At 28.7% G+C, this 16,481-nt stretch overlaps 2 protein-coding genes across 2 annotated transcripts; both read left to right on the top strand.

Moving 5' to 3' along the window:
• Positions 1–3,065: 3,065 nt before the first annotated feature.
• Positions 3,066–10,007, top strand: LOC123300880 (early nodulin-75-like). The gene is made up of 3 exons (XM_044883543.1): positions 3,066–3,111; positions 8,116–8,277; positions 9,779–10,007. The coding sequence occupies exons 1-3, from the start codon at positions 3,066–3,068 to the stop codon at positions 10,000–10,002; spliced, it is 432 nt and encodes a 143-aa protein (XP_044739478.1). The 3' UTR covers positions 10,003–10,007.
• Positions 10,008–13,143: 3,136 nt separating this feature from the next.
• LOC123301240 (60S ribosomal protein L13-like) lies at positions 13,144–13,840 on the top strand. The gene has a single exon (XM_044883975.1). It carries the CDS (start codon positions 13,190–13,192, stop codon positions 13,838–13,840), a length of 651 nt encoding a protein of 216 aa, XP_044739910.1. The 5' UTR covers positions 13,144–13,189.
• The last annotated feature ends 2,641 nt before the right edge of the window (positions 13,841–16,481 follow it).

Genomic DNA, 16,481 nt, shown 5'->3' with positions numbered 1-16,481 from the left:
TTTAGGTAACAAATATGATTACTTAGTGGCGCCAATGTTTCTATTTGTTAAATAAACAATAATTTTTTAATGCAATGAAACGATCCTTGTTACAGTTCACTTAAATAATTAGTAATTAGGCAACTTGTATGACGTAAATGCTAAGTGTTTGTCAAATAATCGAAAACTATTGTACATGTATAACGTATACGTAATTCAAGTTGCCTATTTATTAATTTTGTAAGTCATCTTTAATATTAACCGTTCCATTAAATTAACAATTAATTGTTTATTAATTAATAGAAACATTTGCGCCACAAACTCCTATGTTACTAATGATATTTGACACCTAAGAAACATATTTCATGAGGTTTTAGCAAAATGCGAGCGGTTTCTTTCATTTTCCTTTATTTGTAAAACTTTAACTGTACAATCTCTAGTCTATCTTGAAATATTTTATCGTCATCTCGCACGCACGAACGATATTGACCTAGATAAGACTAGTGGATCATAAATTATCGAGAATAATTTTAGGCCATAGTTGTGGCTTACTAAGGTGGACATTTTGATACAGATCGAGCTGAGAATAGGTACACACTTAGGCCATAAGTCCCATTGTGAGACATTGTATGTATGTTTAAAAATGTATGTTTTACCTCTGATAATTTTATTTATAAGCTCCTCAATTACTTTGGAGGGGCTGAGTACACTTGCTTCATTCATATACCATGCACTACATCAGCCCATCACAACCATTAATTAAATTAATTTTTTTACTGTAATGGCGGGATTCGAACCTTCTACCCTAGGCATTCTGCGTATAGAATTGATTACGCTATAACCGACTGAACTATAAAGGTTGGCCAGCTTAGAATATTATCCCGGTAAATGGATCAACATGCAGTACAGTTTATATTAGTTGATGTATTAGATTCGATCGACCTACTCCCGGCGTTGTTTTGTTTCTTTTTTGATTTAGGAGGAGCAGTGTTCTACTCAGACTTTAACAATGCGCTACCCAGACTTTCTTCTTGAAATATTTCTAGTTTCTATGGTAGGCAATATCTTTATTTACTATTGCAAAAGTGTAAATCTTGATATTCATTCTAAATTATCAAAGTTATAAAATAAAAATGCATAATTTCGAAAAACCCTGCACCCCTGTTATTATACCATAAAATAAAAATTAAATAATTTTCCACGAAATATATAAGTATTAAATCAATAAATTGATTTATTTTCCAAAAAAAAAAAACGTTATCCAAATATTTTACTATTTTTGTGAGTAGGTGAAACCAAAATTTATAACAAAAACTCAATAAATATAAAAAGATAAATAAAGACTTTCCCAAAACAATGAATGTGTGGTTTTTTAGATATTATCTAAACATTATCTTTTCACTCTTTGAATAAATTAAAACATACAATACTAACAGAAGTAAAAAATCAAATTAAAAACCTTGAAAAGTTTATGGATGCGGTATTATTATTATTTTTTTTTTTGTTTCTTGAATTCATTTAAATTTTTAATTTAGACTCATCTTCAGTTTCATTACGACCATGTATAGTAAAATGTTTGGAGATATTCGAAATTGATGAACAAAACCACGTGTTACGTTCAGAAGCGACTTAAGAAATCTGTTTCCCAACCTCATTTAAATTTCTACAAAAATAAAAGTGTAGGAATTTATCCATCCGTTGATGAGATGTTAACGAAATTTTCATTTTTATTAAAAATATTTCGATTCAGTAATAGTTGCCAATCCTAGAAATTGGAATTAAACATACTGTCGGTAGTAAAATGGCATGCTTCTGACCACTGTACTGTCATTGGCTCGCTTATAACACGCCTTCTGTTTGCCTGAGCCTAAAACTAACACAATCATTAACAACATCTTTTAAAATTTAATTGAAATTAATCGTTAAATTTGTAAAATTGTACATTTTTCTTGCCTCATCATTACTCGCTTCTGACTGCATCTTGGTATAATAATGGCGATAAAGTAATGTATTTTATCTCGTCTTGCCTTTTAGAATGTAGAAAAATATAATTTTGGAATTTTCAAATCCGAAAGTTTAATGTATTCGTTGATCACTTGAACAAAATCCTTTATTGTTTTAAGGTGGAAAGTATCGAGGTTTCGTAAACAATCGAAGGCGAGTCGTACTATAAGACCAACAAGCTGGTCACTTTCACTGAGGTAAAATTTCTCAATTTTTCATCTCACTAAAATTGATATAAATTTAAACCTCGCTAAATTTTATATATTTCTATTAATTCTCTACTTATCGAAAGACCTCTTGAGAGGACGGTCCATGCAAAAGAGGATAGTTTTTTTTAATGCTAGCAATGAAGAATATACCACAATTGTAATTCATCACGTCCACTGCAAAAATTGTATTCTTTTCGACGTTGTAACGATGAATAGCTCTCAAATTTAAGATAGTTTTTGTCGAGAGATTTGGACATTTCATAAAAATTTTTTACTTTTCAAATATAGAGTAAAACAAATTTTAATTGAGCGGTAATTAAAATCGAAGACTCAAAACATGGAAGTTGTATATGGAGTAATTGACACCACTGGAGCACATTTTCAAATTGAATAATTATTACGATAGTTTAACATGTCAACCTTTTTTTCCCATCTTCATAATTTTTTTTGTGATACGTAAAAATTTACTGGATGACCTTTTACCTAGAACAACTTATTAAACTACCGATAACTGATAATATTAATTTTATAGAAAAATATCAATTTTTTTATGGAATAATTTATACAATATTTTATAATTAATTATTTTCAGAGAAGTAAATATTAAAATGTGATTAAATAATACAAAAAGTTTTCAAAAAAGTGCATACATTCTACGAAACATTTATTGAATAAATACTACTTTTAAAAAATAATTAATATAATTAAAAAAAGGACAGTATTTTGGGAAATTTTGTCATAAAAAATGATTATAATAATTATTTAAAATAATTTAATGATTTATTTTAATTAATTAAATTATCGTGTAATTTAATGACAGTTGTGTTTTAAATCATTTCATATTAAAAACGTGAAAATCAGAACGCGAGAAAAATGAAAAAATATTTTTATATTGTTATTATAAATATTATTTTATTAAGTAAGTAATAATTTTTATTTCTAACATTTAAAAAATTTCTTTTATAATTTATAATTATTGTTTTGAATTGTTTGTAAAACATCACGAAATATTATTTATAAGTTTTTTATTAATAATACTTTTATTAATAATCTTTATTAATCTATTAAAAACAATCCGTCAATGAAATGTGCAGAATCGTAATTGATTATTGCCATATAAGTCCGAATTATAGCCGACTTGTTTAAGTATATGAAGTTTTTGAAGAAAAATCTTTAATCACAGATGGTTATTACAAAATCTTTTACAGACTAAAAACTGGCTTTAGAAAATTGATTCGTATTCAATATTGCACAGAAAATTGTTTCTACATGGTCATGAATTCAAAATATGGTACTCTATTGATTGATACCTTATGAATACCATGTGATTCAAACATCAAGAGATTATGCAAGCTTTTAAAAATTAAAATCTTAATCTTTTAAAAATTAAAATCTAGAGTAAGAAACAGAAAGATCTTAAGGGTAAAATATCAATTATTATTTTGAACATTAATTGTGGTAATTCCCAAGTATTGTAAGTTAATACGTGGTAGGACCTCCCTCTAAATACTTGTATATTTACTCAAGCACCTGCCACCAAGCATGTGCCACCCAAAACAAAATCCTTTACAGTCGCAATTTTTTACTTATTTCTATTCCTACCGAAACTGTGGAATAAATTCGCCCGCATCGCATATCTTTTATATGTAAACATATGCATATAAAATTCTAACTTGAACTTTTTATATAGTTTACGACAATATCTCCGTTTTCTGTAATAGTGCCCCATTTTTGAACGCAAGGGCTTAAAACATCATAGCCCTCTGTAATCGACAAACTCAACCTAACCAAATCGTAATTAAGAAACTTTCAAGATAACAAAAATGAAATTGTTTTTGTTGCTGGATTCGAACTAAGTAATCACCAAAATAAGAAAATACATATCCATGCTTAAACTCAGCTTAAGTTCACAGAAATGACCATAATATAACCAAAAAATACAAATGTATAATATTTTGTGAGTGCGATGCGCGTGTATGTACTCCACAGTTTCGCAACGACTAGAAGCAAATCTGTTTTTGACTTGATCTTGCCGCACACACGTTTTAAATCACTGGAGTTGAAAAAAAAATTACGAGAAAATTATTGTTTTTAAATTAAGTTATGTATGGGCATAAACACACAATTTGCATCACAGAACAACCAGAATCTCGAAAAATTTCCTATCGAGTAGAGTTTAAAGAACTTGAAGAAATGTAATCTTATTGACGTATTTTAATATTTAAAAAACTCGAGGTTAATTATGATAACAAAATTACTAAATATACTTTGGTAGAGTTGATTGACGTCTACTGCTGTACAGTTTATACGCGGAATTTGTTTCATCGATTAAAATTAACGTACTAAAAAAATTACATTCTAAATGGACCATTATATAACTGGTTAATTTTTAAATTACACTGTATTGTAAATATTAAATATAATAATTTGTCTTAAGTAATTGTAATCACAAATTTTCGAGGACATAAAATGACATATTTAGATATTCAGTTTTATATTTCAATAATTTTTTTTTCTTTTATATGTAATTTAACTTTCAACTCTTTTGCTGAAGGTAAAAATTAATCACCTTGAGAGATAACCGAATATCAAGATCAAAATTACATATAAACGACATTTATTAGTTTCGTTGTTTTAGTTTAAAGAATTTGAAGAAACATGATCTTATAAACTAAAATTTTTTGCCACATACTTTGTTGATGGTTATCGATTTTTTATTATAAAGCCATGATTTAATCAAAACTTTTTTTAGTGGTTTGTTTCAAGGTTATATAAAATTATTTTTACCTTAACGTTCAACTGCAAAAGGTATAAAATTGTCTTAAAGGACTGTAAATTTGATCCATCGATTTCTTTCGATGAACATTGAATCGAAACCGCAATGAAACTCTATAATGCACTAACAAGTGAAAACAAACAATTGATAAAGTTAATTGCTGAATTGATAGTCACTCTTAGATAGTCACAGTCGTGTATATACATAATGACTGTGGTGTCAGACACACATAACTGTTATTCGCATATAATTCATAGCACATACTATGAAAAAACGTTTCAAACAAACGTTTACGAAAAGATGTTTTAAATAAAAGTTGTTTATTTTTGTATAAGGAACATTTTTTACATTTAAAAAACTTTTGTTCTATCTCTAACGGTTTACAAGATGGCTCCTACGGATCTATGACCCAATTGGCCTATGTTTAAGATTTATAAAAATACTACCACACTTGAACTAACTTTTTACTTTGTAAATATGAAATGTACCAAGGTATACTAGGTTTAGTCCCATGTTTTTAATGCCTTAAAATATTGAAGCTACCAAAAAAACTTTGGTACAGGTGTAATAAAATCACATAAAGAGTCCATTTCCGGTTGTCTATCTGTTAGTCCGTCTATGAACACGATAACCCAAAAACCAAAAGAAATATCAAGCTGAAATTTTTATTTCGTGCTCAGGACGTAAAAAGTAAAGTTGAGTTTGTAAATGAACAACATGGGTCAATAGGGTCTTGGTTTCGTAGGACCCATCTTGTAAACCGTAAGAGGTAGCAAAAATAAACAACTTTTGATAAAACATTAAACAACTTTTGTTTGAATCATTTTTTCGTAAACGTGCCCGTTTACCCGTGAGGGCAAAAATTAGGACAAAACTTTGGTGTCCTTTTTCTCCAAAAATATATAAGATAGGGAGTTGAAAATTTGCAGGTAGGTTCAATTAGTGGTCTTGTGAAACATTCTCGAATAACGAAAAAAAATGCTTAATATTATTATCGAAAGTTTTGAAAACCAAATAATTGTGTTAGTTTTTGAAATACCTTTTCTACACATGGTATTTCAACAATTAACTCAGCCAATTGTTTGTTTTCACTTGTTTGTATATATTTGGAATCTAAACGATTAAACAATATTAAAAGATCAAATGCTGTTGGTAGGGCAGCAGGGGAACATTTTGAATCAAAACAATTTAATTTGTTCTGGAAATGCAAAAGTTGAATAAGAAATTACCTAATTAACAAAAATATTGAGAAAGAAATTTCCTAAAAAAGTGGTCTATTTTAAATTACTATCAAATTGATGTGGCTAGACTTTTTTTTCTGCTTTAATAAGTTAATTATTTAATTGAGTTTTAAATGCATTATAATTGATGAATTTTCTCAATAACCTATAAAAAACTGTTTAATCAATTTTCATATGAAAAAATTGTTATCTGCAAACAAAAATTAAGAAAACATGTTACCACTTTTTAGCATTCATAAATTACTTGTTTCTTTAACAATTTATTTAATATCATTACCCAAAATATGATATTTACAAAATTTGCTAAACCGGTTTAAATAAATATAAATACAATTTACTCATCATTATTTTGAGAAAATGAAGTTTCCTTTGTTAATTCATTCGTTATGCTTGATTTTATAATGCTTAGCAATTTGATTAATATATTTATTAGGCGCCATGTAATAAATGACTTTTATGGCACACAAAATTTATTGTATAGTATAGGCTGTATAATATACAGTGTATAATATAATATATATGAAACCTTTGGGAAACTATTTTGTACAGTATCATAAAATGAAATTTAATTTATACTACCATAAAATCCAAAATCCAAACTCTGAAAACTGAAACCTATTTACCATTGTAACGGAGATTTTACCATAGATAAGAAATATTTATATGGATTTTATAACTAGGTATGTGGATCATTTTAAAAAGTATGCATTTATATCAAATTGATCTTAGCTTGTTTCAAACTAATCATTGTGTATAAATATTATCAAAGATAATAAATGAGAACTCTAGGATATTTCGAAATAAATTTCGATTTTTGCCCCAATTTCCTAGATCAATTTTTTTTTTTGTTTTATATAAAAACGCATTTCGAATGGGGATCTTTTCAATTGTTATCTCAGAGACTTGGTTAGATTTTCTGCTTTGTTTTCTTCAAGTATTTAAAAAGCTAGCTAACGATATGCTCTCGAAGACCTCCTTCTGCCGATACAAATGTACATTAGAAGAGTAAGACTCCTAACTCTATAGTTGTTTTTCTGGAAATCGACAGGTAAATGTTTCATTTTTTTGCTTCACTGACCTCATCTATGAAGATCCGTTTTGTTGAACAGATTTCCTTCGGTTTTTCCGATAAAATAGAAAATTAGTATACGGTTCAATTAAGTTATCCATTTAGAAATAAGTCCGCTTTGACCAAGTTCCGTCTCATATCGTGTCAGTAAAACTTATACATGTTCATACACTCATCAAGAGAATAAATATTTCATGGCCAATTAATCCATTAATTTCAATAGAAAATCGAATTTTCTTGATGGAAAAATTCACGTGATGATTAAAATTATTTCTTATGAATAAATTAATAAACATTGCAACATAAAATTGTGGTATAAGAGACGTCACGAAAAAGTTGATTTTATGTCGGCTGGACTTTGACTAATTCTTTTCTTACTGAAATTAGGTTAGTATGACACTGCAATTAATAGTGCGCACTCCCGAAAAAGCTTCGATAATTGCTGATTTTAAAATCATTTTAAGATAATTTTAAAAAATCGTTTTCATGCCCTATCAGCAATGTGAATTATTGTTGCCAGACAGTTTTGCCGTTTCTAATAATAGAGAGTAAGATATTATTCTAATAATTAAAAAAAAAAAAGTTTTCAAATCATTTGGTGTATAGCCGTAACTTTGATATGATTTACAATTAAAAAATGTTTAATTTCCCAGATAGAAATTCGATTGCTTTAATAGCGTACATCCAGCGTTAACTAAGTTCAATAAGGGAAGAAACATCCCAAATTCAGCAGTCTCAAGATAAATTTTCGAGAACGTGGCTAGCTCTTGTACTATATTGCAAAATAAAATTACAGAGATAATTATTTTAATAATAACTTTATGTTTTGTTTTACAGGTGTATTAACATTGACCTACGGTGGATTCTCATTAATATGTGATTTTGAATGTGAAGATTTACCTTATCGACCTGTATGTGCGAAAAATATTTATGGCCATACTGTTCTGTTGAAACATAAATGTTTTTTCAAAGAATTGATGTGCAATGAACCGAGAGCCTGTAAGTATTATGAAACCCTCACCATTTTACTAAGATGTTTAAAAAAAGTTTAATGAAAAGTAAATTATAATGTTTAATATGAATAAAAAATATAAACGCAATTTTAACTCAAAAATGGGATTCATAAAATTGTATTGTTTATTTAATAAGTATTTGTGTATTGAGTCCTGTGAAACTGATACTTCCAGAACCATAGCTTTACGGAATATTCTGAAAAATTTTCAACTTTTCGAAAATGAACAATTTTCTAGCTTGATACCTTTTACTCTACTTTCAATCCCCGACTAACAAGGAGGGGGTGTTATAAGTTTAACGTGTCTGTATATCTTAGTGTCTGTCTGTGGCATCGTAGCTCCTAGACAGATGAGTCGATTTTGACTCTTATAATTGTTTGAAAGGTAATTTAACCAAGAGTGTTCTTTGCTATGTTTCAATTTCGAGTTTAGGATTCTGTACCCAATAGCAACTAGACAAGAGGTGATGATCATCAAACGGATGAGCAAATTTTCTTGAAACGTAGTTAAGAACAACATTCTCGATCAAATTACCTTTTAAGATAAAAAATCAAAATCAGTTCATCCGTTTAGGAGATTGGATGCCACAAACGAATCGATCAGACCTAATTTTGTATCGAAGTTTCTTTAAATCTTTAATTTAAGGATGTTCCCAAAAAAATGAGTGTATTAAAATATTTCAGACTTATGTTTCAAATTTTAAGAGTGGATTTTGTTAGAAATTGGGAATATATTTGAAATATGCCCAAAGATTTAAAGAAAATCATTTTTAGAAGAAATACCACACAAAGGCCATTCATTTCATCACGAGTGCGGCTTGTAATTTTCTTTCTAGAAAAATATTTGTCTTGCTTTTAACTAATGAATATTAGTTTCCCAAATTAATCTTAAGAAATTAGCCTTCCTTAAACACTTCATGAAACCTTTCTTTAAAAACATTTCAATATAAGATTTACATGTTAAAAACGCAAATTTTAACAGCTCAAATTTACAAATTTTAACACCGTAAAGGGTTTTAAAAAATTTACTTGCTTATAAAGGGTATTAAAATCACACAGCTGTTTGACAAATACGGTGAATATTGAATTTAAGTTGGTAGCTGGATGACCGAGCTTTGCTCGTTATTTATTTTAAATGAAACTAGCTAGATTGATTTTTCGCCTCCGAAATCCACTGCATACCAAATGTCATGAAAATCGTTGGAGCCGTTTCCGAAATTATGTTTACCGACAGAAAACGACATTTTCTTAAAATGAAACCTATCTAGATCAATTTTTCGTCCCAAAAACCTACTGCATATCAATTTTTATGAAAATCGTTGGACCCGTTTCCGAGGTTGCTGATTGCCGGACTACTTTAATGAGAATGCATATACACGATTTAAACATGATCCTAAGAAAAGATGCTTTTTGAGAGCGTCCTTAAGTTATCCATAAATTTGTTTTTTCATTATTTTTTAGTTTTTTATTTATATGTTTTTTTTTCAGATTGGCGATTTACGAAAAAAGGCTGTTTTGCACGACCCCAATCATCACACTATCTACCTCCTAATCCATACTTACCTCCATATCCCTATTTACCTCCACCACCTCCGTCATATTTACCACCCCCACCCCCGTCATATTTACCCCCACCACCTCCATCATATTTGCCACCCCCATCACAAAATAAAACGCCTGAAGTTCCTTGCCAAAATTTAAATGAAATTTAATTGTTTAATTTATAATAAATTTTAGTTGTTTTTATCGAATTATTAATATTTAATAATGTATTTATATGCCAATAAATTTTTTTAGAAAACTGTTTTATTTATTCAAAAAACCAATGAGATTTTCATTCAATAATTTATCGATAGTGGTTTAAAAGCGTTTTACTGACTGTGCAAATTTTTAAAGAATTTATTCCTAAGAAATAATATAAGAAGCAGAAAAGATTTTTAGTCTTTCAAATTGATTAATTGCAGGATTATAACATTTTTATTTACTGAATAACTTTATTGTCTGTTGGTTTATCTTATCTGTCTGTTTGCTCGGTAGAAATCTTATATTTGAAAATAAAAATTTTTCTCGATGAGAAAAATCAACACCGTACAATATTAGACAAAAAGTAATAGAAATACGGGAAAAAATAAAGGTAAATTACATTTTCTTCTCATCGCTTGCATCGTATAATTAATTAAGCTCAATTAATTAAGCTTACTATATTGAGCTCAATCAGAGAAATACGATATGGTCTTGCGCAGGTAGATGTTTACTGTATGATACTTGGATACTCCTGATATTCCCAACTAGATCCTATCATGTTGTTTATAATTTGTATAATGTTGTTAAATTATAATTGTTTTTAAATTATAATTTATGCTTAAGAAAACATTTTATAACCCCCCGAAACTTGCGGAAAGTCATAGAAAATTATTTCAAACGAATAAAATGCTGCAGAAGGTCCAAAGACGGATATTGGGCTGACATCATTTTATGCCATTTATATATGAAATATATCAAGGTTAGAAAACTCAATTTGGATCACCTTTTATTTTTTTTAAAATCTATAATTAATCAATGTAAGTTTACCAAATTAATCCTAAGAAAGTCTTCACTCCTGAATAATAAATTAATATAGCAACCAACAAAGCATAAGTAAGTAGGTAAGTAAAGAACTTGTAAATTAAATGGATAGACATTTACCGGAAGGTGTTTTAAAACTATAATTTGCCTAGCTAATCTTTCATAAAGCAAAAGGGCAAAATTTTCTTTGCGAACTGTTTTCAAAAAAAAAGTTTTCAAGTTTATTTCATATAAAACGATACTCAGAACTCTTGTTTGGATATGCAACTTATTATACATAACTACAATAACTATAGTTTACAAAACCTTTAATAGGTAACAATAATAGACGCAGGGAATGAACAAACCAATACCTTCATGAAATTTACCACTCTTTAGAAAGAGAAGAGCGATTGTGTGGCCAAGAGTTGTCTTTTTTCAGTAGTAGTAGACATACAGAATGATTAATTGGCCACACGATCTCTTTGTCCCTCTCACGTATTCGTGCTCGTATTTATATTATTTTTATGTTAACAATGTACTAGTAATTTATGTGATATGCAATTTTGTTTACACATCTACAACAAAGGCTGTATAGAAACTTTTGCATGTATATTCACTTTTGATACACTTTTACCTATAATGAATCAAAATTAAAGGTTTTATGGAAAAGAAGATTCGACAGGAAGTTTGCAACTGTCTAAATTAAAATAATAAATTAGAACTATTAGTCCGTAAGCCAGTGACACCAGAAGACCCGTCATCGCGGATTTGAAAATCTGTATAAATCGATTAGTTCAAAATCATCCGCACAAGAAACCCTCGGTAAGCTTTAATTAATTAAGCCGAAAAAATGTTTAAATGATTAGTTGAAAAACAAAAATTAATGTTTCACCGTCATCGCGGATTTTAGTCAGTCTAGGTGGAATTCAAATTAAAAATATTTTCAAAATAAGACATATTGAGTCCGCAATCTTGAATTTTTGAAAAGATTCGAAATCAACACCCTCAAAAACCTCTTTCTATCCCTCGATACTTGAAATAATATTTACAAAATGAACCGCTGGACCGACTCTGCTAAGACTCCTTTCAGATTTAATTCATGATATGGCGTATCGATTGAAAACATTATTCGGTCCAGTAGTTTATGAGGAATCGATATTAAAAATTTACGATTGATTGAAAAAGGGCAGCGGTGAATAATGCAAATAAATTGACTTCAATATTTTCGGTTTTTTTTTTTTGATGACTTACCGAGATATTCTTACAACTTACATCAAAAGAAACAAATTTAAAAAAAAGTGTTTCCGTGATGACGGTAAAATTATGGAAACATAATCACGGAAACATAATGAAACCCTTTAAAAGGGTTAATCGGATTTATACGGGAAAAAAAATTTGGTAAGCTTTTTTTTCTAAAAAAGCATAAAATTCCCTATCGATTCCACCTAAACTGGCCAAAAAAACCGCGATGACGGTGAAACATCAATTTTTTTTTTCAAATAATTGTTGATCATTTTTTTGTCTGAATAAATTAAAGCTTTCCGAGGATTTCTTGCTCGTATGTGAACTATCGACAGTGGTGGATTTACACTAGGGGCAGTCGGGGCTAGTGCCCAGGGCGGCAAATTTTCTAGGGCGGCAAAATTTGGAATGGGAGAAAATATTTTCTATACAATATATAATTAACTAATTCTTTTAAATAAACATTTTATTTTTCAAGAAATATAATTTATAACATTATGTATCAAATCAAAATTTTGTATATTATAATATGGGAAATTTAAGTGAAAACTATTAAAATAGTTTAATTAATTTATTTCCATAAAGGTTTGCAAAAACAAAATTTGATATTTTTATTTTCTGGAATTGATAAATTAATATAGTTTTTTTGAAGAATTAAGAAACTTTAATTGATCAATGAATTTTCCTAAAATTGGAGAATTATCAAATAATACTAATTAATTTTAATTTAAAAGAACAGTAATAATAATATGTAATACATAATAAATTTTCTGCAATTAATTAGTTATTCTAATTTTTTAAAAATAAGATATCAAAACTATTAAAATAAAATTTCAGTCATAGGGCGGCATTTTCTAAAGTGCCCCAGGGCGGCAGAAATTTAAATCCGGCCCTAACTATCGATTTATATTGAAGATTTTAAAATTCGCGATGACGAGTCTTTTGATGTCACCAGTTCCCGGACTACAATGTATTTTCTAAATTTTAAAATAGTAACATGTTACCATGGTTTTAAATAACAATCATCAAATAAGTAATTTTTCGTGAATTTTCTTTCTTGTGACAGAACGAATTTACGACAAACGTAAAAACCGATTTTTGCTCTCGAAAATGTCGCCACGAGGAAATAATATAATCGCAAATGCTCACTTTCATAAAGATTGGCAAAAATATGCTCGAACATGGTTCAATCAACCGTTTCGTAAATTACGACGTCATCGTGAACGTGTCCGAAAAGCTCGTGCAATTGCTCCAAAACCAGTGAAAGGACCATTGCGTCCAATTATTAGCTGTCCTTCGTTTCGGTATAATAGTCGTATCCGTTTAGGACGTGGATTTTCTTTGGAAGAGCTACGTAAAGCTGGGATGTGTAAACAGTTTGCTCGTTCGATTGGTATTGCTGTGGATCATCGTCGGCGTAACAAGTCGATCGATTCGTTATTGAAGAACGTGCAACGTTTGAAAGAGTATAAGCAAAAATTGATATTGTTCCCAATGAAGAAGGGTAAGAAAAAAGGAGGAAAAGATGTTAAGTCAAGTGTTGAATCACCCGAAAAGCCACCTGTTGTACAACAAGTGAACCTAGACAATATATTCCGTTCGAAGACATCGGGTAAGAAATCAATTGTACAGAAAGTTACTCCAGCCATGAAGAAATTCCATGCTTTCGATACTTTAAGGAAGGCGCGTACTGAAGCCAAAGTGCTTAGTCGTAAAAATAAGAAAAGTCGTTTGACTAATGATTTAGAAGGTATGAAATAAAAATAACTATAAATGTATTTTGAGTTTATAATGTTATATAAAGTAATAAATAAATCTATGTTATCAAATTGTTGCAGTTTGTATTTATTTTTATAGATGGCAGAGTGTATATCATATCTTACATATCTTCTAAGAAAAAATATATGCATAACGTTACTGTATGTTACGTAACGTTACTAGTTGCTCGTAAGTAGTTTGGCTTGGCTAAAACTATTTTTGAACTTTTTTATTTATTAATTAATTTTAGCGAATATAATCTTTGGTACGAATAGAACGGGAAACTTAACATAACTCACTCCAATCCTAAATAAACAAAGCGCCATGCAGTTAAAATATATTTTGACCAATAAAACTTTTGTTTGTGATAATATATATGTATAATGGTAGAACTAGACACCATGATATATATCTACTTATAACAAAAGAAGTATATATTTCGGGAATCCTGCCTTCTTTAAGTTAATATCTCGAGACCTCTAATTCGGAAGGGATTTTAACCAAGGAAATTATTTTTTCCAGATTCAATAGGCTTATTAGCCTTATCCATTTTATGAATATTGGAGACACATTTGTTCATGGAGTTTTATGAATTTACGAAGAATGTCACGTGAAAATTTTTATTTTCAATTTTAGTTCATAGTATTTTAGTTTTGAGCCCTGTGAAAGAGATACCTCGATAATTATATGCCTGAACGGATTGTAGCCACTAGCATTGTTTTCGACAGATTCGATCATTCTGTTTAAATAGAATTTTTTCGATTTTCTTAAGGGATATTCTAGGGTGCTCTTTATAAAAAATGTAAATAAAAAGAATAAAATTGTTTTCCAATTTGAAGAAAAATGGTTCAATAAGGCAAATGAGAAAATTTGGGTTTATTTGAACGTTGCACTTTAAATTCGAGCTTTAAGATGCTTATATCTCGAGTACATACTTTAATTCAGACAGGACTTTATCAAGTAGCACTCTGTTCGCCAAGTTTCCAATTAGCATAAACAATTTCAAAAAAAATTTTTTTTCGAATTCGTCAAGTGTGTAAGATTTTCCCCTCTTTTCTTTGGAAAAAATTATTATAAACAAAATATTTAATTTTTATAATTTTTATTGATTTAAATTTAACGTTATTTTGTCCCAAAATTAGATCTATTCGAACGTATTGTCACTATATATCCAGATCTCTTGGATTTTAAATTTTACGTCTGCAAAAACCGATTTTAGCTAGATATGGTTATAGAAATTTTTTGACCGTAAAATACTCGGATAAGAGCTGAAAACAAATAAATAAATAAAACTACAAAATATAATTTTTAATATAATATATTTTTTAAATTTGTATAAAGAATACACGAATAATCAAAAAAGAATCGAGAAGGTGAAGCAAAAAAAATGAAACATATATTGAATAATACAAGTATAAAATATTATAATTAAAAAAAGACCAATAATTAATAATTAATTAATTATAACACTACAATTATTAATAAAGGCACTATCCACTCTACTTAATAATCAGTACAAAAAAAATTATAATATTTATATCTTTAATTAATTAATTAATATAAACTATTTAAATATATAAAAAAAGAGAAAAAATTATTTAATTAATAATATAATAATAATATTTAAATAATAATAATAATATAAATAACATTTAAGTTTTGAAAAAAAAGTAAGAAAAAAACATCAACTTGAATCAAAAAGAGAGGTTAGGTTTTCAGTTAATTGTCAAGTATTTTGTGAACATAAATAAAATGATTGTCTTTTTAAAAAAATTTAATTTAAGTTGACCTTTTTCTCTAACAAAATATAAAAAATTTTAATAAAATTTAAATTTTAATAATATTTTGAAAATGACTTTGTGACCAAAAGTTTCAAATTTTTCGAAGGGCTCATTCACAAACAACACTCGTACCTATAAACGAAGAATTACGATGTAAACCGAATGGATATTTGACGTCACATTGATTTTTCTCATAAAATATTTAGTAAATAAAATTGAGCTTTAAAAGAAAAAGATCCTTTTTAGATCAATTCATCATAGCTATTCAGGGCCGGATTAACAAGTAGGCAGAAAAGGCAGTTGCCTGGGGCCCCCGATTTTAGGGGGCCCCCAAAAAATGAAAAAGACTTCTAAAATTTTCTTACAAACATAAAATTCTAGAGAGTGAAAGGAAATATAATCAGAACTGAAAATAAATTTTACTCAAATAAATAAAACTCAATTGGCCGCATTCAAAAGGCAACGACCGACGAACTAGACAAAGTTCCTAAAAAGGACATTTCCGACTACTTTGACAAAACTTATAGTCATTTGTATAAGATTCTAATGGAAGATCAATTAGCCGATGTATTTCCTAACACAGAAATAGCTCAACGGATTTTTTTAACATTAATGATCACAAATTGTTCTGCCGAACGATCCTTCTCGCAATTAAAAAAAAATCAAAGCTGCTGAAAGAGCTACAACGCGACAAGAGCGATTCGAGATGTTGGGTATACTTTGCATTGAGTCAGATTAAGTTTGTATTTTTTAACCGAAAAAAGAAGGAAACGGACGTGAAAAAAGGGCCCCCAAATTGATGGTTGCCTAGGGCCCCGTTGAGGATTAATCCGGCCCTGTAGCTATTATAGCTATAAGCCCAT

Source organism: Chrysoperla carnea, chromosome 5 (assembly GCF_905475395.1).
Source record: "Chrysoperla carnea chromosome 5, inChrCarn1.1, whole genome shotgun sequence".
NCBI lineage: Eukaryota > Metazoa > Arthropoda > Insecta > Neuroptera > Chrysopidae > Chrysoperla > Chrysoperla carnea.
Note: the sequence above shows the minus strand (reverse complement) of the source record. Positions and strands in the feature narration are given on the sequence as shown.

Bases quoted from the DNA above. Each gene is read 5' to 3' on its own strand.
- LOC123300880 (XM_044883543.1), top strand. From the start codon at position 3,066: ATGAAAAAATATTTTTATATTGTTATTATAAATATTATTTTATTAA. The intron at 3,112-8,115 runs GTAAGTAATAAT...TTTGTTTTACAG, and splicing joins TATAAATATTATTTTATTAA to GTGTATTAACATTGACCTAC. The intron at 8,278-9,778 runs GTAAGTATTATG...TTTTTTTTTCAG, and splicing joins GTGCAATGAACCGAGAGCCT to ATTGGCGATTTACGAAAAAA.
- LOC123301240 (XM_044883975.1), top strand. From the start codon at position 13,190: ATGTCGCCACGAGGAAATAATATAATCGCAAATGCTCACTTTCATAAA.